General features: G+C 42.7%; 1 protein-coding gene across 1 annotated transcript in view; it reads right to left on the bottom strand.

The window, feature by feature from the left end:
- The window catches only part of RSRC1 (arginine and serine rich coiled-coil 1), a 98,209-nt gene that overhangs the window by 40,551 nt on the left and 34,915 nt on the right, over positions 1 to 22,743 (bottom strand). The window contains exon 5 of the mRNA XM_066193656.1: positions 11,746 to 11,782. Coding sequence (XP_066049753.1) covers positions 11,746 to 11,782 — 37 coding nt within the window. The remainder of the gene's footprint in view (positions 1 to 11,745; positions 11,783 to 22,743) is intronic.

Below are 22,743 nucleotides of genomic sequence, written 5' to 3'. Positions count from 1 at the left end.
GGCAGCAAGAAATATCTTGAAATTTATCATAAATTATCTCCCCATTTTTTCTTCTTGCCATGAACTAATCACTGCAATCCGTTCTGGCGTCTCAAGTATGTCACGGGAGGAAAGGAAGGGAAAGATCTGCTTTTTATCCAGAACCAACTTGCCCAGCTTCAATTTCAGAGGAGCTTTACTTGGGTTTGTGGTTTCTCCACTCCAGGACAACTGTAAACTAAAAAAAAAAAACCTAACCCTGGTGGGAGTTGAGTTTGGCATAATTTTGCAGGAAAAGCAGAGGAGGAGAAGTATTTGGTGCCAAACACCACCTGTGCTCACGTCTGAAAGTGAACAGCCCAAGTCTTTGTGCACCTCATGCATCAGGTGGGGCTCTGGCATCCCAAAATACAACTTCCCATTCCTACAGCAGTTACTCAGTTCAGATATTTAACCAAAAAAACCCTCTGGATCCCTTCCTGTTGGCCACACAACCACCACTGTTCAGCTCCACTGACTGGAAAAAGCTGCTCCACTGGCAGTTTTGGGATATTTGTGTCCAGCACCACAAGAATTCCATGAAAGAGCAAATGCCAAGCCAGGCTCCAGAGGAGAAGGGAAGCCACAGCAGCTACACAAATGTCACTCCCAGCACTGAACATGGAGTTCCACAACTGATCTGAGGAGCTCCACGGGCTCCAAACACCTTTTCCCACTCCTCCCGTGGAGTTATGGACGTGTCTTGGTGGTGTGAGGGAGGGAAGACTCAAATTCTGCTTTTCCTCAGCAATATCCCACTGGGAGCAGCCCAGGCAGTTGCTCTGGAGGCATTTTCCCCTTTGCCCTTGCCCCAGGTGTTAATTACTCCACAGGCATCATTTACCCACCAGAGAACTCCACAGCCACCTTTTTATCAATCAATAAGCCCTAACCAAGGAGTGAAAGAAGGATTTTGAAATAAAGGTGACTGCCTTGGCCCCAGAAAACATCTCTCCAACTGGTGGATGAGGCCAGCAGTGGGAGGAAAAAAAAAAAGACAGAGAGGATTTCAGCTGAAAACCACAATTAGAGCCTGGAAGAAGCCGGGAGCAATGTGTGAGAACAAGCAGCTACCCCAGGTCAGTATTGATTTAGGGGACCATTAAGTGAAAAAATTCAGCCAGACCCTCAGGAAACTTCAAAATGGTGAAATGATTGGTGGAGGAAACATTACCAGAGCAACGTCGAGCGAAATAAACCCTTGTACTTTCCTTATGGTCTTAAGCATAACCGAAAAGGAAAAGAATTCAAAGAGAGTAAAAGAGAAAATAGAAATATTTCTAGTGCCAGCTGGTGAAGGAGCCCAGTAACTGTAAAGCAGGAGAGGAATTCCCTAAAATTCCTTAACAAGCAGGCTGTAAAATGACCTGAGGTCACCCCCAGCAATGAATTTTACATGCGTCCAAAAGTGTCTGGTGAGACACTGGAATGCCAGTTCAGGAAAGGATGGCATTCCACAGGACACCATCAACCAGAAATACCCCTGTGATTAATAACTGCTTTTAATATTTCAAGCAAAATTTGGATTAGATCATTCCATTTTTAATGGCAGCTGATTTATGAAGATGTGGCACATCCATAACTTGTGCTTCTTTGCAGTTCATCCACTGCATTCCATCACTCCTCCTTTCAGAAACGGTTATTCTAATAAAATCACACTAAAACCAGTCTCACAACTTTAAATTTGGTGGGGTTTGTATAAAAATCCCCACACAAGTTGCTTGTCACTCACAGCTCCAGGAAAAAAGTGCTGAGTGTGATGGGCAGCTCCAGAAATGCCAGGAGAGCAATGGTTGGCTTTCCAAATATTCCATTTCAAGGCAGATTCAGCTTCTCAATTAATGAACAGATTAGAACAAACACTTTAATTCAGCTTTAGAATGTACTTTTTAAATTATTCCTGCCATTTGGGATGAATGGCAAACGTTCTTGATAGAGGAAACAACGTTAAAGTGAAAGCTTGAGGACACTGAGGAAAAAAAATTGAGAAACATGAAGTTTATACACAGAGTCCAAGTTTCTGCTGGAGTCAGGCACTGGGAATATTGTGGGGCAGAGCATGTGGCTCTTGGCAGCCCTGGAAAACTTTTATCCCAGGATTCCAGCAGTTCATGATGCTGCAGCATCTTGAGGTGGAACGTTGCCTTCCTGAATTTTCATCATTATGGAATTTCATATGGAAAATGTCTGATATGGGCTAAAACTGGACAGGCTCCACGGCTCCTGCTCATCCCTGACACTGCTGGGGTAAAAAATTCACCTCCAGGACTTTTCTGTCTTCAAACATCTGGATAAGAGCCCAACAAACTTCTGGTGGGTTTTTACACAAATCTTTTCTTTTGGCATTTGATAATGATAAACCCAGCCCACAACATTCCCAGGAAAACCTCCTACCTGAAACTACAATTCCATGTTCAACCTGCAGAGAAGGATGTGGGATATCAAACCAGTCTCATGAAAAGAATCAAACTCCTAATTTAAAGACAGGTGAAAATTCGAAACAGAAAGGGAGCTGTGGTTGGATCCACTGTGGATCTTCTCCTGTCATTCCCCGGGGTTCAAACTCCTCTGGATGCAAGTGCAGGTGGTAAAATCCCAGTTTAAAGCAAAATCCAAATAATACACACGGAGTCAGTAAATAAACACTAATTAACTCCAGAGCACAAACCCATCCTCCTGCTTTAACTGCAGCCTCTCATCCCTTTCCTGGGGACATTTATCCAACCTTTCCTGACGGCTGATGAGCTCAAAGAAAGGTTAAGGAGAAGAGTAACAAGAAAAAGAGTGACTAAAACACACATTCCCCAGTTGTCTGAGGAGGTGGCTACCCAAAACCACTGGGAATAATTCCAAAGCGGGTCAGAAACCTACAGCAAAACGTTTGGAATGAATTCCTGGAAAAAGAAAAGCTGGCAAGGCTAAGAATACGAGAGAAATTCCCAAGTGGAAGTAAAAGAGAGGTTTCCCCAGTGGAATGAGGCCTAAGAGAGGTTGTAGCTGGTTGGGACGAAGGGAATTGTTGAGCAGGGATAAATCCAGGGGTTGTGTATTGCAGGGATGGAATTCACGTGGAGGGAGGAGAGGAAAAGGAAAACAGATCCCACTCAGGGAAGTGGTGACACCCCTGGAGAAACAGCCACACCACGTGAGCCTGTTCCATCACCCCTCACACACATGGAAACACCTGGGAGACTGGAATGGTGCTCCAGCTACAGTGGGAATGTGGGAATGACAACATCCCATCCCATTTATATAAAACTCCAGGCTTTTGGGGCACAGGAGACTGACAGGCCTGAGCTGCTGGAGTGGGACAAATGCAATTCCCACTGGGAGAACTCCTCTGCCTCACTGCATTCCCAAAAAATTCAGGAAAGCCCCAGTTGGGTGTTGTGGGCAGCAAAAAGGAGAGCTCAAGTGTCAGTGATGGGAAGAGCCAAGGAAGAAATCAAACAGAGGGGATACACCTAAAATCACATCTGAATTTATTCCCTAAGTCAGAAAATTGTCCATCCCACTCCCAGCAAATCCCAACAGGAGTGAGCAAGAGAGGAGCCTAAACCCAGGCAGCTTTTAAACAGAGTTTGATCAAATGATGGAAAAGGTTGTGGGACAGGTTTATCACAGGAATGCTGGATTCCTTTCCTGCCATTTGCTCCTCTTCGGGTGATTAAAAACAATAATTACCAATTATTTGGTAATCTGCTTATTTGTATAAGAAGACACTTCACAGGAGAATAAAATACTAAAATAAAAGTCAAACCAAAGGAGAGGGTGAACTTGCAGTTGTCATCTTTTCCTTATGGAAGCCTTTGAGGGGGGCCAAATTCCAGACTGACAAAGGGACGGTTTTCATATTAAAAACATAAAAAATGAAATCCCAGAGAAGAATCCAAAAAATAAAATCCCAGAGAAGAATCCAAAAAATAAAATCCCAGAGAAGAATCCCTAATCTGAATTAATAGCACAGAAATATAATAAGCACATCTGGCACTATTTGAATTAAACCCCTGCATTTCCAGGCATAAATCAGCTGAATAGATTGGGGGGGAAAATTATATTTATGTCTGAGTTTTTGCTCTGATACAATTAATCAACACCACCACCCAGGAATAGGCTATGGCAGGAGTGTCCTGACTGGATCCACATCCATCTGCTCCCAAAAAAATCATCTTAAGTTTATCAAAGTGAATTATAAGTGGAGAAAAATCATGCGAAGTGTGGAATAATGACAATTTCTGTCCGTGGAACGCACAGATGCTCTTGCTACTTCCACAGAAATAATGACTCCAGCATCAGGGATGGACTAATTAGGAAAAGGAAATCATCAACCAAAGAAATTGGCAGAAAAATCCAAAGTTTAATTTATGCAAAGGCCACAGAAAATATGACCAGTGGTGAAGGGAAGAGTCCAGTTTAATTAGACACCAACACCACGGTGAAGGGAAAACTGGCTATAGAATGTGGTTCCTCCAGCCAGAGCCAGGAAAAAGCATCTGAACCTCGACAGAAAGGATGGAAAACTCCCAGAGTCGTCCTCCTCCAAGATTCCCCATTTAGCAAAACTGGGAAGGAGAGAGACAACAATGATAAGGCCCAATCCTGAAAATCAGAGCCCAGTGAGGAATTAAATTAGGCAGAACCATAAAATCCCAGCTCTAAACATCTGGATGGAAATTCAGTTGTTGAAAAATCCAAACGGAAAACGGAAAGCCCAAACTTCCTGCAGAAACACCAAAGGATATTCGGACTCCAAGCTTTCCATCCGATGGAATTCTCACACAAATTTGGGATCAAACGCTTTAAACTGTCCCCAAAATATCAACAGCACTTCGACTTGAGGATTCCCCAAATCCAGGGACACAAACTGTCACTGAAACATCTGGATTTGTAAACTTTAACTGTGGATTTTTCACTTCACTCTGCTTTGCCAGGAGCAAGGTGCATTTTAACCCAGGATCTCCAGAGAACCCTGAAACACCAGGTGAGGGCAAAAATCCCACCTTGTTTCCACTGAAACCAACCCAAAATTTGGGAGGAATAAGCACCAATGGATTGCTGGAAGCAAACCAAAGGCAGGAGGGAATGGCTGTGGCACATGGACGGGATTTTGGGAATTCAAAGCGGTTTTTGCAGCAAGGGCTCCTCTAAAAGGACCAGGAAAAACAACGTTGTCTTCATTTCAGTGAATATTCCTGAGGAAAAAAGCAAGGAAAAGGGCCTTCCTACTGGGAGTGGGTACAGCAAAACGGATTAAACACTCAGCAGACACAGGGAGAGCTGTGAAGAAGATTTTCAATAAATGAATCGGTAAATCCAGGTCTTTTTAAAAGGGAAAAATTCCTGGAAGTGTTGAACTCACACAGCCATAAAACTCTGTGTGGGTTCTTTAGTAAGAGAGGAAATATGGATTATGTTGCACTAAAGGCTAAAAAATTACCTGCCCTTCTATTTATCTGCTTGCAGCCTGGGATATCATCCCTTAGATTTATATTTGCATGGAAATAGAGCCACAATCACCAAAAAATTCAACACTCTGATAAAGAGCTGACAGAACAGAGATTTCTGCACCAACATGACCTGCTCATTATTCTTTAAATCCATCTCTTTCTTCATTTAACCTTTAAAAATTAGAGGTAGAATGACGCCTGCAGCTTACAAAAATGATAAAATTATTAAGATTTGACTCTTAAATATGGATTTTGTATCTTTTATCACTGTTTCAGATTTCTGCTGCGCTGTGTTGCAACAAAGATGTGGGAGAATACAAAAAGAGCAGATAAATGCAGGTTCTGAAATGAAAATTTTGAATTAACACATCATGAAGTGCTTTGGACACAGCTCCAGCCAAGGCTGGACTGGCTGGAAAAACAGGAGCACAACCAACAAGTAACAGGGATTAATTAACAAAAGGAGCAGTTAATATTTGAATTACTGCTTTATTTTTTCCACTAAGAGAGGAGATTTCTCTAAATAAATCAGGATTTTCCAGAGAAGAAGGGAACCCCATTCCCCCTTTGGAACCTTTGCATTGAAATGCAGCAATTGAAAAAGAACAGAAAAAAAAATTTGAAAATGAAAAGCACTTCAAATATCACAAGTTTCAAAATAATCTGAGAATCTAGCCCAAATCATGCCCAATTACACAGGAACTAACCTGAACTTCATCAGGATTATATACTTTGAATAAAAGTGCATTTTCTCTTTGCTCTCGGGTTCAGTGATCAACTCACTCCCAACTGCACCGTTTTTTTTTGGGGGGGGACTGTCACAGATTTCTGGTTTAACTTTTCCAAAAAACGACTTGTGTTTCATGCTTTTGGCTGCTTCTTCTGCCAAATAAACACAATGTAAAATGTGCAGGGCAAAACATAATTATTCTGAGGAGCACCTGCATAAAATCAAGACGCAGAGATTCGTATTTTAGGTGCAGACCACGGATAGTTGGGCAAATTTATGCTTCATCTCAGTATTGTGCCAAGATCCCTCTTCAGTATCTGCAATAAAATACATTCAGATCGAAGATCCCCATGCAAAATCCCCAAAAGAAGAGGAGAAAGAACCCCCCAAAAAGATGAATTCGCCGGTGGCCTCGATAATTAGATTAAAAATCAATTACACCTCTGCCATAGCGTTTGTTTGCTGGAGAAAACCCTCCCAGGAAATGCATTTAAACTTGGGGAGAGCGAGGCAGCCACTGCCCTCCATAAAGTTTCTTTATATATTTTTCCACAATATGCACAAAACCAGAATATGAAATCAGAAACATTTTTACACATTCTCATACTTCAGAGAGCACTAACAGCATTTTACTCGTCGAAAGCACTTTATCTTCATGTCTCTATAAGGCAGAGTTGGTGCATAATAATGTAATTTATATTGCCTAAATGTTATTTTGGGAGCATTGCATCATTTCTCAAACTTCATGACCTTTACAATTTCCTAAACTTTTATTCCCCTCATTATTCTGAACAGATTTCATTACATATTTTGAATGTAAACAACCCTGAATAATGATGGGCCCCATTACGTATGTACAGCTCTGACAATCGCGCGCGGGGCCGAGATGGAAACCCGGCGCATTAATTTACCTCTCATCCGCCGTAACCGCACTCCCATAAAAAAGTTTTATACTCAACTCACATAAATCACGGGGGAAGAAAAATGAGAAAATCTGGTGGCTAACTCATCTCCCACCATTCTGCGAAAATGAAATTCACTGAAATACCTATCAAAACCGCAATCATCAAGAGATAATGTCTTCTTAGGTCTATCTGCACTTTCCGATTTAATTTCCTCCATGCCCTTGACATCCACAGATACCATTAAGATTAAGAGCAGCGAGTAACTGAGCAGTTCTCGGATTTTGATATATGGGGCCTAGGCACTAAATGTAATATCATCATTTGAAAATTAATGCAATATTTCTTTTGTTAGTTTTTTTTTTTCCTTCTTCTTCCCCCCCCCCCTCCCTCCCGCAAGGAAAGCGGGATGAATACTCGGGGTCCTCGCCAGTAATTTCCCCATCAGAATGCCGCGCAATTATGAGGAGCTGTGCACCTGGGCAGAGGTCACCCAAATTACTCCATCATTTAATGAGCACCGAGATCAAACCCCGAGCACACTGTTGCTGCCGAGAGACGCCTCGCAGCCTGCTACATCAAATCTGATGGAATCATTAGAGTAATAAGCAGGAAAATCTGTTTGCAGATTAACCTCTGGTTTCATGCTGCTTTCATCTAATGGGGCGCTGTGGAAATCTTGTCAGCTTTTCATCAAGGCACGATCAAATTACGGGAATTGCGAACAAACCGCCGGCGCGATTGGAAACAACACCCGCACGTGCCGGGGGTTTTATGCAGATGCCAGGGAAAATCACACTCTTGATATTTTACAGGGTTGTTTATTTGCTTCAGCTGATCGCCGAGATCAGCAGGGATCATGGATGCTCCCATCGGCCTTCCCAAATTTACAGCGGAGAACGGGAGTCAAACGAGTTTACGGGGTAAATATGAGTGGGGTGACAAAGGGAAAGCAAAATCAAGGCACAGGGAGGAAAGGTCACGGGGTCCCCAAAGCAGCCAAAGGCAGGGGAGACACCTCGGTGCTAGAGGAGAGTGATCAAAGTTTACTTTTTAATAAAGACATGGAGACATTAAAGTGTCATTTTACGTGGAGCCGCTCTGGTTTCAGAGCCCGCTGGTAATGGGAAGTGACAGGGCAGAACTCGCTTCTCTCACAAAGTTCCCACAAAAATTTGTCGCTGTTGGAACAACAAACTGCTGCACAGCCTTTGAATGTTCTGCCATGAAAACGTTCTGCCTCTGAAGGTTTGATCGTGTTGTTTGATTCACATCTGCGACCAACAGCAGCAAAACCTTAGAACAAATGAAAGTGCTGCGTGCACATGAATTTAATACACTTTCAGGGCACTGAGTTCTCCACAAATCCTCCGGATCCACGGAGCCCCTCTGCAGGAGCAGCCCGGATTTCATCCCTGTAGGCCAAGAGAGCCAAACAAGATGCATTTATTCCATGGATATCCATAAGCCATTGATCTCGTGCAGTGTGACTACCTGATCCGAACCTGATCCAGAGCTCCTGAAGGAGCTGGAAAGGTTTCCAAGGGCCAGGCTGCTGCTGAGCAAGGCGAATGGTTGGGATGCCTGGCACAGCCAAAGGGGCCATCAGCCACTGACACCTGATGAGCTGGGGACACAGCCAGAGCCAGCACTGCTCCTCAAAAACCACATTCCAAGCTGGTGCCTCCAGCTGGACACTCAGTGGCTCTCCAGCCTGTCCCAAGGGAAATTTGGAATGTCCCTGCTCACAAATGTCACTTTGGCCATGGGTGGAAAACCTCTCCACCCCCACCTTCAGTCCCTCTCAGAAGGGGACAAAAGACAGGCACAATTCAAGAGAGACAGAAGAGACAATTCAAGCCTGCAGAGCATAATTGACCAGCATGGAGTTTTGCCAGGACAGCAAGATAAACATAATTACTCCCATTAAGAGCGTTAATTAATTGTTTGTGAACACAAATAATCGGCTGCTTGGTTTACAGCTCGTTAGGAAGCCAAGGGCTCTGTCAGGCATCACTGTCTTGTGACCACCCGAGGACCACAGGTGAGAAATCCAGAGAGCAACGAGCACTGCAACTAAACCCCGTGGGAAACCCAGTGACAGCCAGGAAATAAATATTGGCATTTAATAAAAAGAAATACTTGATCAAATAGAAACAGCGAATAAAGGAGAAGGGTTCCTGGTTGGGGGTTTTCTTTGGCTGATCAGATCAAAGAAAGATGTGGACCTTAAAGCACATCCAGTGGCCCCCCTGCCATGGCAGGGACACCTTCCACTGTCCCATTCCAAGCCCCAATGTCCAGCCCGGCCTTGGGCACTGCCAGGGATCCAGGGGCAGCCACAGCTGCTCTGGGCACCCTGTGCCAGGGCCTGCCCACCCTCCCAGCCAGGAATTCCTTCCAAATATCCCATCTTCATCTTTCAGTTTGAAACCATTCCCTGTGCCCTGTCAGTCCAGGCTCTTGCAAATCCCAAATTGTAACTCACCCTTTTCTTAGAGAAGGGATTCAATAACAGATAATCAAATCAAGATAAAGACTCTTCAGGTGGGAAAAACCTCCTAAGAGCATTTGGAGACACAGGTATTAAAGCTCCAGAGCTAGAATCATGTGGCTTAAATCTACGGAGGAATATTCCTATCATTTATCGGAGTTCAAAAGGTCTTTACGAACAAAATGTTGAGGTATGGAAGTTTCCAGCACAAATATTCCTGTGGGCACCTGTGGGTGCCTTGGGAAACAGTTTGTTTCCTTGAGCACCCATTCCCAGGACAGATTTTCTAAGATTAAAGGAAAAAGGGAAAGAAGCCTCAGATCTGGAGGTTTTTGACGGATCTTTCAGGGCAATGCTCCCCATCCATGGTAGAGGGTGGAATGAGATCTTTAAGATCCCTTCCTGCCCAGTTCTGGGATTCTAAATACAAAGCAGCCAATTTACTTATCAAAGACATGATTTTATTCCAAATTATTGTGAGTTAACCCATGAAGCACTTCAGGCACCATCGTTCCACAGGGGATATTTCCAGTGCCTTTTGCCCCAACCCCAGAGAAACCCTGAACACCACGGAACCCTTTTCCTTCTTCCCACCTCCCCCAGGCTACTCCAAGCCCACAGAGCCTCCTCCTTCCCTCTTTTTGTAGTTGTAAATCAGCCCTGCAGCTCCTGCTGTAGCAGAAACCTCAGTTTAGAACAAGCCCCAGCCATAGGCAACCTGTCAGGAGGGGAGCAGCTTCCTAAAATTTATTGAAGGGATTCAACCCACAGGTGATACACCCCTGCAAGCAGCAAACAAAAAAAAGGTGGATTTCCTGAGAACTCTGCTCCTTATCCCATTTGATGATGCCAAACACATTTCACAGGGCACCTTTAGAAAGGGGGAGCTCATGAGAACTGTGCCAGGAGACCCATCCCACCAGGATCTCCATCCTTCCCATCCCACCACAATCTCCATCCTTTCCACCCCACCAGGATGCCCATCCTTTCCGCCCCACCAGGATCTCCATCCCACCAGGATCTCCATCTATCCTTTCCACCCCCATCAGGATGTCCATCCTTCCCATCCTACCACAATCTCCATCCTTTCCACCCCACCAGGACCTCCATCCTCCCCACCCCACCAACATCTCCATCCTTTCCACCCCACCAGGACCTCCATCCTTTCCACCCCACCAGGACCTCCATCCTCCCCACCCTTCTGGCACTCCAAGGAGATATTTGAACCTCCAAATCCTTCCCAAGCGATTTCCCAAAATGGGAAGCAACAAGAGGGAAGCAATTCTGCCCAACGTGACACTAGGGGATTTTAACAGCACTACGGAACAGCAGGGATTATTTAGATATTCCATGAAAAAATAAAACCCTTCTCAGGATGGATGTGCCATTAATAGCGAATATTTTAATTTAATGGGATTTAATAATCACTTCAGATGAACTATTTAATGTTCCACTGATCGCTGGTGCCAACATGTGAGGCTCACCCAGCTTCTGACTTGTGACAAGATTTTATTTTTCCCAGTTTTGATCAACTGATGAGTTTTTAATGCTAAGCCTGGCTTGCCATCACTCGTGGGTTTAATATGTTTACTTAAACCAGAAATATTTTGCACCTCAATTATTATTTCCTACTGCAGCCCTGAATGGAATTTAAGTCGATCCATTATTCATAAGGCAAAGACAAGAGAGAAAACACAAAGCTGTGCACTTCTTTCATAGCCTCCAAATGACTCAAACACACCATATTTATGCATGCAATATTTGATTGTGTCCCTGGCTCTTTTTTTTTTTTTTTTTTTTTTTAATTTTTTTTTTTTTAATCACAAGTTTGCTGTTTTCAGATCAGGATATGCCAAAAATCCGACACCAAACAATTTTTTTGTTTATAATTAAGGCAATCATCAATCCAAGGATTGTAGTCCGGTTTATTTCATCTCGACATCAAAAAAAAAAAGTAATTTAAAAAAATTAAAACTCCCTTGAAATGGGGAGATAAATGGAAATGTGAGTGCCTTCACATAATAACAGTAGCCTGACCCTCTGGGAGATGGTTGACTTTCTCAATTCAAGGTATTCAAAGCTCATTCAAAAGTGTTCATTTGGAATGCAGATATCAAAGATGATGCAAATGTTCAAGAGAAAATTAAAACTTACCAGATGTTCTAATCCAGCTTTGATGTTTGCAGAGTCCCTGTAAGAGAAGAACAAAAGTTCTAAATAGTTGTTAAACCCTTGTCTGCAACGATTTCTGTTTAACTCTGAAATGGCAGAGCTGGGTAATTTCTCCAGTGTGTCTAATTTTTAATTTTAATACTCATTTACCTGTAACAGCTGAAAAGTATTGATTATCCTAATGTTCAGTGACAGAATTAAACCCTCAGATATTACCTGCCCTGAAATTGCTACAAACTGCAGCAATGCCACAGGATACACATTTAAAATCAACATTTTTAATTCAACTATCCCACTATTTACACTGGAAATGATCAGTCAGGCCAGGGCACAGGGCCATTTATCAAAATTATTATTATAATTTATTATTATAAAAATAATCCACATTTGGTGCCTCCTGGTTCTGCTTTGCCACCATTCCCACAAAGAAATTCCGTGCCCCTTTCCAAGGTGATGGAGAGAAGGAATTGTGATTAATTCCACGGCTCGTGGCAGCCATGCTGGAGCTTGGCATCCAGTTCTTGAAAGCTGCAAAAAAAGACAAAAGTACAGAGAGAAAATGGGCCACTAAAACAACAAAAAAACATGGGCCAAAGTATCCAAATAAAAGTTCTGAAAAGCAAATATTCAGAGGGAAAATTAATCCCTAACATATCCTGCTATGGAAAAAAAAAAATTAAATTCAATGGAAAACAAATTAAAAATTCCCCAAATTCCAGCCCACTGGACAAGGAGATGGGTCCTGCTTCCATCAGTGCCAGGTTCTACCTAATTCCAACATCAGCTCTTGGAAGGTGAGTCATTCTCACGGCAAACAAGGAGAAACCAGCCCCTGAGGGAATCAGTTAACACCACAGTATCACTAATCATCAGTACAAAAATTGCTAATTATTTATCATTTCCTAAAGCTTTTCCAAAAATCTGCTAGGCAGTTTTATTTTTTTCTATTTAAATGTCATTAATGAAGTGACAGGAAATGAAAAAGTAACGTTGTTGTTAGAATTTGAAAGAAGAATTTATTCTTCTCAGCCCTACAGGATTTATCCCAAATTGTCTCCCACTTCTTGAGCCTGGAGGAGGATCCAGGGAGAGTTCAGAGCCTCTTCCAGGGCTTGAAGGGGCTTCCAGGAGAGCTGGAGAGGGACTGGGGACAAAGGATGGAGGGACAGGGATGCCTTAAGTTTAAATTCCATGTATTTCAGGTTCTGTGCTGCCCAGGGGTGCAGCTCTGAGCTCACAGTCAGTGTCACTCAGCTCTGCACACTGCAGGGACACAAAACAAATCCTTCTCCTGCTGGACACCAAGGACAATGTTCAGGCCCAAAAGCACAAACAAGGGTGGGCTGGAGGGAGGAACAAGAAGGATGGGACCTCACAGCCTGGAGCTGGGATTGGACAATTAAACCCCAAAATGCAAATGGACCAAAACTCATAAAAATGTGAGAACTCATGACCAGTTAGCCACTTTGTGTCCATTGTGTGACCATTTTGGGTCCACCCTGGGTGCAGCCCTGGCCAGGCTCTTGTCCTGCCCAAGGTGTACCCTAAAGGCCTTTCCATAAATCTCTACTTTATTCTCCAGCTCTGTCCAGTCTCTGTTCCAGGCCAGCCCTCCCAAGGCATCACCAGGACACAGGGAATGGCTTCACATGGAGAAAGAGAAGGCAAGGCTGGATGGGATTTTGGGAAGGAATTCCTGGCTGGAATGGAATTCCCAGATTTGCTGTGGCTGCCCCTGGATCCCTGGCAGTGCCCAAGGCCAGGCTGGACATTGGGGCTTGGAGCCCCAGGGACAGTGGAAGGTCCCTGCCCATGGCTGGAGCAGGATGGATGGGATTCCATCTCCCTTCCTACGCAAAGCATTCCATGATTCCATGATTCCATTTTGGAGGTTCTACCCGGCCTTTCAAGGTTGAATTTCTTTGGGAGAAGGATCAGGGCAGGGCTGGGAGAAGCTCCCAGGCCCATCCCTGCCATCAATATTTGTGCACCTCCGCTCGGGCCGTGCTGAAAGCGGCCTTAATTCAATTACAGGCCTCAAAACTGATAAAAAAGGTCCTGAAGTGGAAAATGTGAGGAGATTATTGGCAAATGAATAAAGATTTGTATCGAACCGACGCACGGGAGTAGAGCAAGGGTTTGGTGGGGCTGTTTTTTAATCATCCCCCCCGTCTCAAACCTTCTGGGAACAGCGAGTTTCCCTTCCCCTCCTGCAGCACATCGATTCCTGAATTAGGCTGCAATATTAAATAATTAATATACTTGCCATGATTGATGCTTTGCATTAGTCGAATATTAGGTTATCAATCAAAATCCACTTGGTTTAATGCAATAATATTGAAAAAGTGTCACGGGCTGTTCAGCCAATTTGTAGTTGAGGCAGCCCAGACAGGAATATTGGTGTAACACAAGGCCCTAACGCAGGAAATGCAGTGCTGGAACATCCATAAGGAAAAACATTATCAAACTAACCAGGACAAGGCTGAGCTTGTCCTAAATAAACCTTGGGGCACCTGTCACTTCCAATGAAAACCTCTTCCCAGCCCGAGGCTGCTGGGCATCAATCAGCCAGGCTATGGCAGGGTTTTATCTTTTAGTTAACCAATAGAATATATTAGAGAGCTCACACAATTGTATTCTGTATCCTGTTCTAGATTACATTGTATATACCATAAATTATATTACCTGATTAGCGTTGTATTTATATAATTGTATATAATGATTGCCTCTTTTAAATACGTACTATAAATTGCATTCTAAAATCTGTTGTGCTCGTATAATGACGTAAAATAACCACATAATTTAGTTATATTATTTTCACATCAAATTATACAAATAAGGCTCCCATTGATATTATATTTCATAGGTTGTTTTAGGCAAAATCAGAGCGACGGCCAGAGCTCAGTCTCCCACACAGCCCTGAGTGCCTGCAGGATTTTAAACCATTAAACACCACAAATAAAAGCCAGGAGCAGCTCTGTGCACATCCAACATTCCAATGCTCACCACGTAAAAGAAGCCATAAAGTTGGATTGATTTGGTATCATTACCAGGTAATTATGTTTTACTCCATTTTATACCCCAGAGTTCCCAATATATTTGCTTTTCATACCACCTCCTTAATTCCTTTGGTTCAATAGGCAAGTTTGATTTTATTCCTGAGATTTCTTTTTTCCTATCAGAGGAGCTTTGGAATTTATCCCCACCATAGTCAAGGATTTGCAGTAAAACACTACTTGACATGCACATATTTAAAGTCATCCATTACACCCAGTAAATATCACACTCAGGCTCATCCAAATGTTTCAGCAATGCCAGGGGAAAAAAATTCCAGCTCCATTTGAATCCTGGTCATGAAGGACCTGTAGCAAGAAGCTGGGAATTCAAAAAAGGAAGTTCCATTTCTGCCCATGGCGGAGGGTGGAGCTGGAGGAGTTTTAAGGTCACTTCCAACCCAAACCATTCTGGGATCCTCCAAGTTTTGCCAGGTTTGGGATTACTTAAACCCACAGTAACTGACTGAGGGGGTGTGAACTTCTTTTGCCACTAAATTAAATTTCTTCCCTAGCACTTGCTGAAGTCCTGATTTTAACCTGGAACACGTTCATGTGCCTAAAAATCCTCCCTGTCTCAAACGAATCATTAATCAAGGGAGCTGAAAAACGTGCACAATCCTCAAAATATCCCATTCAGGTGTTACAAAACAGCTGAAGATTTCACACACAATGTACTTTCCAGTGAATGGGTAAGAACTGCAGAACTAATACACAGTTAATTAACAGATAATAATTGTCTTTGCCATAGATTTTGGGTTAGAAGCCAGGGGCTGCAGGATAATCCTGTGGGTTATTTATACCTACATGGACCTTACAGGATAATTCAGGTCAAAGGGCCTCTGGAGGGTGCAGAGTTCCTGAGAAGAGAATTAGGTTTCCATGTGATCACAGTACTTTATTTCTACCTCAGGATGTCCCAAGTTGAGATCATGCTGAACTTGTCATTTTTTTTTGCTTTCCAATCTTTCCTCCACAACAAACTCATCCAGAGGAGCAAATGGTTTAGGAATTTTCCTGAGAGGAAATGCATCCATTGTATATTTTTTTTTAAAGTGTGCAATGTTGTTTTGTTCTTCCCAAGTAACAACTAGCAATGATCTGGAGCTGATCCTGGAATGTAAAGACTCCAAACCTGGTGGTATTGAGTGGATCCCTCACTCCAATCATCCAAGTAATCTATCTCAGGAAAAAAACCAGTAGGAAGTTTGGCCTAATAAATTTAAGTAATAAATTTAAATGAGACAAAGACCCAAGGTGATCCTACAAAGGTCACTCAGCAAGAGCAGAAGGAAAAGCCAAAGTTACCACCCACACAAACACACGGGAATAACTTGGAACTGCCAAGGAACTCAGTGGAATATTATGCAAACCAACCTGAGTCCTGCTAAAAGCAGGGACTTGAAACAGGACACAAGGTGAAACAATTTCCATAACAAGTTATCCTAGGAAAGAAGGAAAATCAGTACCCAAGGGACCTTATCAAACATTCAAGAGGGGGAAATATGTAATAACTCTGGCTCAGAGAGTAAAATCCAAGATTTTATGCAATATCAACACTGAAACTAAACAGAGAGAAAAAAAACCCAAAATACAGAGTTGATAAAAGGAGGATTTTCAAACAGAACCCACAAAAATACTGCACTTCCCTGCACGTATTTCTCAGCTAAACAAGAGACAAAACAACTACCCCAAATCTCCTGGTTTTGCTTTGCAGAGGCTTCTCAGGCTGGGTATGGAAATCCCATAAATGACCAAAGCTGATTCCTCCGTCCTGGTCGCCTTCAAGCCACTCCTCAGCTCAACCTGGCCATGCCAAGGACATCATAACATGCAAATCCTCAGAGTTTTCCTACTTGAAGTGGGGTTTGGTTGGTTCGCCCCATTTTGGTTGCTTTTCCTCCCCCCTCGTTTTGGCTGGGGTTTTTCCCCCCTCATTTTGGCTGGGTGGGTGGGATTTCTCCCCCTGTTCCCTTCACAAGGAGTGAAAACCTCGTTCCTCTCTGTTTGCATTCCCAGCAAACACAGGCAATTAAACATCAGGCTCCGGAATGTCACTGTTAACCAGCCTTCAGTAAATTAGACAACTTTGGCCTGCTTTACCTTCCCTGTAATATTATTTAGTAGATATTCAATTAAAACACATCCTGTAGGTGAAAGTGTAGGAAAACATTTCCATAATGGACATCAGTGGCAGTCGGAAGTGCTGCTAATTAGCCTCAAAGTACAACCCAGATCACAAAAAGTAGCAAGAAAACCCAGCAGTGTAAATGCCCACGACGCTGGGCTGAATATTAAACAAAGCCCAGCAAGTTCCAGTGTTGGGAAGCACAACTATGGGAAAAAAAAAAGGAAAAACAAAAACCAAACTCTCTGGACTGGTAGAGAGTGTTACAGGTTAATGAGGAACATAGAAGGAGAGCACAATAATTATCATACCCAACACCTCCCCATCTGTGTGGGGATGGCAGCAGAATATAAACACAGCCCCAGCAGCACTGAGGCTGCCACTAATTACACATGTGCTGCCATTAGCAGAGCGTGAGCAGAAATATTTGGAACGTGAGCTTCTCCTCTGCTCGTGGCATTGAGGAGTATTCAATGCAAGTGTAAGTCGGGGAGGAAATTCAAACGTTCTAAGCGCTAAAACAATTCGAGTACAATCAATTTTCCATTTGCTGAAAGCATCTAAATCCCCCCTCATTCACCCAATTACTACTGTACTTAACCTAATGAAATTTTATTCTGCGGGAACAATACTGTTCTTAAACAAATTGTCGGGGAAAAAAAAAATATAAGATTAAAAACTTTGAGACAAAGCATAAACTCCCAGAGAAAAGATGCAAATAAAATTACTACCGTAATCTTTTGTTTTTTATTTGCAAGTGGAAGAGCGAGGGGAAACAAAAGCACGGAACATAGCATCTGTCATATCAGAATATAAAAAGATGATCCTGGCACCAAATGAAAAAGCTCTAATTCATTTGCAAATCAAGCCTGCCAGTTCTATTTCAAGCTGGCGGTAACTGTCAAGAGTTAACAAGATAATCACTTTCAATCCTGCCTTCAATGGTACATTACACTGTTATTCCATTCAATAAGGCCCTTCTTTGGGGCACTGGATGAATGGTTTTCATTTCGAACTCACACAAAAAAAGTTGCAGGGAGAGAAGGAAAAAAAAAAAAAAAAAATCCATGGGGCTTAAGGAAGAAATCCCTTTATGGGCATTTATCTGCCGGCACTTGCTTTTAGGCAAAATGAGATATTTGGATACATTGGTGTCCATTGACTTCCTCTATTCCTTCAGGCCCTCAGTCTGGTGATAAAAAAAAAAAATCCCACAAGGAAACCTCAAGCCTGTTTAGTTTAGGGTTGGTTTTTTGTTGGGTTTTTTTGTGTTTTGGGTTTTTTTTTTTAACTTTCTATGCACATAAAACAAGTTCTGCAATAATCTTTGGTAAATGCTTCACACCGCACCGAAACGACAGCGTGTTTGAACGGCTCCATCTTTGTCCAAATTCATTATAAACTGCTCAAAAAACAGAAAACGCTGCTGAAAATTGTGCTTAGGGGAACATTCGCCAGTTGCTCATTAAATATTCAATAAAAATAAAGTTACCAATTAAAGGTGCTCTGCCTAGGAAACAAGGCAACCTCCAATTTATCTGAAATAATTACTTGTAATTCTTCTGGAAGACTCTGTGCCATGAATCCGTACCAAGAGGAGAAAATCTCGTAGAAGTTTGTTAAGTATTTTAAACTTATTCGCTGGCAACCCAACTTTCCACTAATACCTGTGAATAAAACTCTTAACGCTTTTGCTCAGGGCTCAAAATTCACATTACAAGACACAGCCTTGGTTCCATTGCACAGATCTCACTCTGTTGCTGCATATTCACATTTAAAGGTTGGGACTGATGATCCTGGAGATCTTTTCCAACCTCAAGGATTCTACGGTGGCAATTTAAAGCTTCTATACTGACTTTAGAAACAAATTATAAATTTCTTTTTCAATTTTTTTCCTTCTTCTTTTAATCCCCACAGATCTCAGTTCAGTGAACAAAGCTGAATTCATTAATTTATTTATTCAATATCTGAACTGAGCTCAGCTTATCCAACCTATAACTAAAACAGAGCTGTACGTACTTTTTATTTAGTTTATTAATCAGTAAAAATCCCTTTCCTCAAACCCAGGGACCCACCTCACCCATCACTTCTTACTCTATCTGCAGAACTCAGATTTTTGATTGTTGCACTTGGAATAGAAATTAAAAGGAAGTGACAGATTTCAAACACCAGGTCAGGACTTCAAGGGAGATTAATGAAGTCCCAAAAAAACCAGGAGAAATTTGGGATGTGCTCCCTCCCTCTCTAGCCAGTAGCAGGACGGCACCAACACTGCTGAAAAATAAACAACTCAATAAAAAAATAACAATGAACCAACGACCAACTCATTTCCACAGCTCAGGAGAAGGACCAGGATCACCCAACAAACCTCGGATGCACAGATTTTAAGATCAAAGACTAAAAAAAAGTTTCCAATATCCCTGAAGAGGAGAGCAGCCCTTTGGGAATCATGGTCAACTCCAGCTGAGCCCCACAAATTCCCACTTTGCTGAAATTCCAGCGCCTGGGACTGCACTTGATCCAATTTTAGCACCCTAAAACCTTTTTTAGGCACCCCTGGTTCAATTCCTGTCCCTTCTCTCAGCCAGCCTGGGCTGATCTCCCTCAGGGGCTCAGGGGAACGCGCAGAATATTCTCAGCTACGTCAGACAGGCCCAGGTTTTCTTTCCTACACGAGATAAAACTTTCCCTATTCCTGAACAGAGCAAATCTACTTGACCTGAAAAAAAAATTCATCTCCTCAACTACCTCAGCTTTTTTTGGTCAGGAGAGATTTGAGTTTCAGGCTTTCCTTCACAATTAGACTTTTTTTTTTTTTTTTGCATCTTAACTCGATATAGCCCTAAGGAAAACCTTTGGAAGTCTCTTGGTTTCTCCAAGGTGGTCATTCCAAGCAGCCCAGCCTAACTTCCAGCAAGGAAGGAAGTTGTGTCTTCTAACAACTTCCATGCTGGGCTGTGTTGCAAGACGAATTTATAAGATGTTAAAAAGGGAGAGCTAAAGTTGCTCAAGCTTGAGGGGGAATTCCTACAAGTTCCTTGGCCACAAACGAAGAGGAAGAAATAATATTTCATCAAGATTAAACAAAAACAGAAATTGATTGCAAGTCTCCAATACGTCTGACCAAACCCAAGCCTAAAAGACAGGGATAAAAATAACCTGGAAGCGCTTTGAAATTAATAAAAATGTGAGGGGAAAAAAAATCCAATCAAATTAAAACCAGCTAATTGGAGCTCATGAAGGAGAGGAGATGGACAGGGATCACTAAAGGGATCCCATGTACAGCAGCTCCCAGCTTGGTTTTCACAGGATTCAGCCCAAAAATGGGACGTGGCTCTGCCAGGGCTGAAAACACAGACACAAACTGGAGTTCGTTGTCCAACACAAGCGTGGTAAGGACAAGGAAACGTCTGCAAGTTCCCCTAAATCACAATTTGTATTTTTGGTTGAAGATTTGACAGCCTAAAAAAACCCCCCAAACCACCAAGCAAAGCTGTCTGAGCTCTTCATGCTCCTCGAGCTGCACCAGAACCACCTTCAGGCCTCACATTCCACCAATTATTGAATCCAAACTTCTTACCACACCACAGTGGTCTCACTCATTTCACTCTCTTGCTTTCTGTAATTTGCTTTTAACCTTTTAGTGCCGTGAAAAACGGACACCATCTGTTTTCTTTGGCCTTTCTCCTTCCCAGCACTTCCCAAAGTGTCCAGTGGAAACAGAGAGAGCAGGAATGGCTCTGGAGGATGGAACAAACTCCCAAGAAACATCTAGAGCAGGAATCCCAGAATGGTTTGGGTTGGAAGGGACCTGAAAAACCATCTCATTCCAGCTCCCCCAGCACAGGCAGGGACACCTTCCCCTGGAATCTCCCAAAAGCATTTTGGGTTTTGGTGTTTCTTCAATGAAATCAGAATCATTCGTGTTGCACGTTATTGATTTACCACCAAAACAAGACCAAAAAATGACAAAAATATAAGATGTGTCTGGTTCTATAATCAAGATTTCCTTCAAAGGTTTTTTTTAGTAAAGAGTGAAGAGACTCCTGAAGGAATTGAGCCACCATAAAAATGGCAGGCTCCAAGGAAACTTGGAACTTACGGAATTTGGAGGTTGATGGTTAAAACCAGCACCTCCTGTTGTACCTGGAGATCTTGGAGGTGAAGTGAAACATTTTATTAAAAAAAAAAACAAAAAACCAAGTAAGTGGCCAGATCCTTCCAGGGCAGCACTTCCCAGAGGATTCCATACAAAAGCCCAGGGAATGTGGCTGATCCAGCTGACACCAAGCAGACACTTGTGGTGGGAAGAATTCCAAATGTGCAAAGAACCAGGGGAACATCCCACAAACACCTCAAGTGGCAAAACCAAATTAAATTAATTCCGAAGTAAACTGTAGCCAAAGTGATGTGCCACATGTCCCCTCCAGCACTCCCTCCACCTGCTCCTCATGAGGGACCTCCTGGAATCACTGAGGTTAGAAAAGACCAACCAAGACCATCAAGTCCAGCCTCTGACCAAACCCCACAATTAAATTAGATTATGAAATGTGAGATCCAGGTTTTTTGACCACTCCAGGGCTGGTGATTCCGCCCCTGCCAGTGCTCAACCAATCCTGCAGGGAAGAAATTCATCCCCATGTCCAACCTGAACCTGCCTTGGCTCTCTTGGAAAAGATCTCCAAGAATCGCTGAGTCAACCACTGCTGAACCACTGCAACCTGATGCTCCAGGACAAGCCCAAAGTGGGGCTGCTTTACATTAAAATCCTTATTTTTACCTCACGTTTCAAGGTGGTGACCTCAGCCAGCCCACAGCTCGTGTGTGAATTGAGCTCTTCTAAATTCTGAAAGGCGGAGCAGCCAAAAACTCCTCTGTCAACTGAAAATTCTGCCTCGCTGTGATGCTTCCAGGATAAAGGATTTTCCCCTATTGCAACACTCTTCATATTCGTCTTGTTTCCCTCTCTTTAAGAAATGCATCCAGACAGTCTCACTGATGTCAGTCAGAACAACCTGAATTTTTTTTTGCCAACTGCTAGTGGAAGAATGTGGTAGGGAACGTTGGAATACTGAGAGGGATTAGGAGAAAATTTAAAAAAACACCAAATAATTTCAATAAATAAACTCATAATTTAGAATGAATGTGCAACACAAGGGACTGATCTCCACAAACAGCACCTTGATATTGCTGAGGAAAAAAAAAAGCCTCACAGGTTGGCTTTTCCCCCATTTTCAGTTTGGGCTGAAAGCTGCAATTTCAATATACAAAAATCATTGTGCCTTGAAAAGAAGTGCCACAAAGGGGTGTGCCCAGAAAGTAGAACTGGAACCGTTCCAAGCAATCAAACAGACCCATGGGGTCAGCACAAAGCTCAGGACCGAGGGGCCTTTCACACAAAGGATAAGCCACTGCTTAACTTTCTGTCCTGGCAAGATATTGCAAAGTTACATCAACATTTCGTGATGATTTTCGGGCCTTTCAAACAGGTCAGGATGTTCCAGCAACATAAATAAATAACATATTTTATATATATTTATATATATAAATCCCCTTCCTCTGGTCATCGTGGCTTCAGTCAACCAGGTCAGCATTTGGAGCAGCAATTTTTACATCAGCAGCCAAAGCAGAGAATGGAAGAAACTGGAAGAATCAACTGAAGAAATTTAAGAATGAAGTTGAAAATGAGAAAAAGGCAGTTTAGTTGTCTGTGTATGTTTTGGAGTTTTTTGCCCAGCAGCAGAAATCCAGCACAGCCAACAGCTGGAGTGAACAACGTTTAAACTGCAGGTAAAATGG

Source organism: Chamaea fasciata, unplaced genomic scaffold (assembly GCF_029207755.1).
Source record: "Chamaea fasciata isolate MVZ Bird 193981 ecotype frontalis unplaced genomic scaffold, bChaFas1.0.hap1 SCAF_11, whole genome shotgun sequence".
Lineage (NCBI taxonomy): Eukaryota > Metazoa > Chordata > Aves > Passeriformes > Sylviidae > Chamaea > Chamaea fasciata.
The sequence above is the reverse complement of the archived record's forward strand: the minus strand, read 5'-3'. Positions and strand labels throughout refer to the sequence as shown.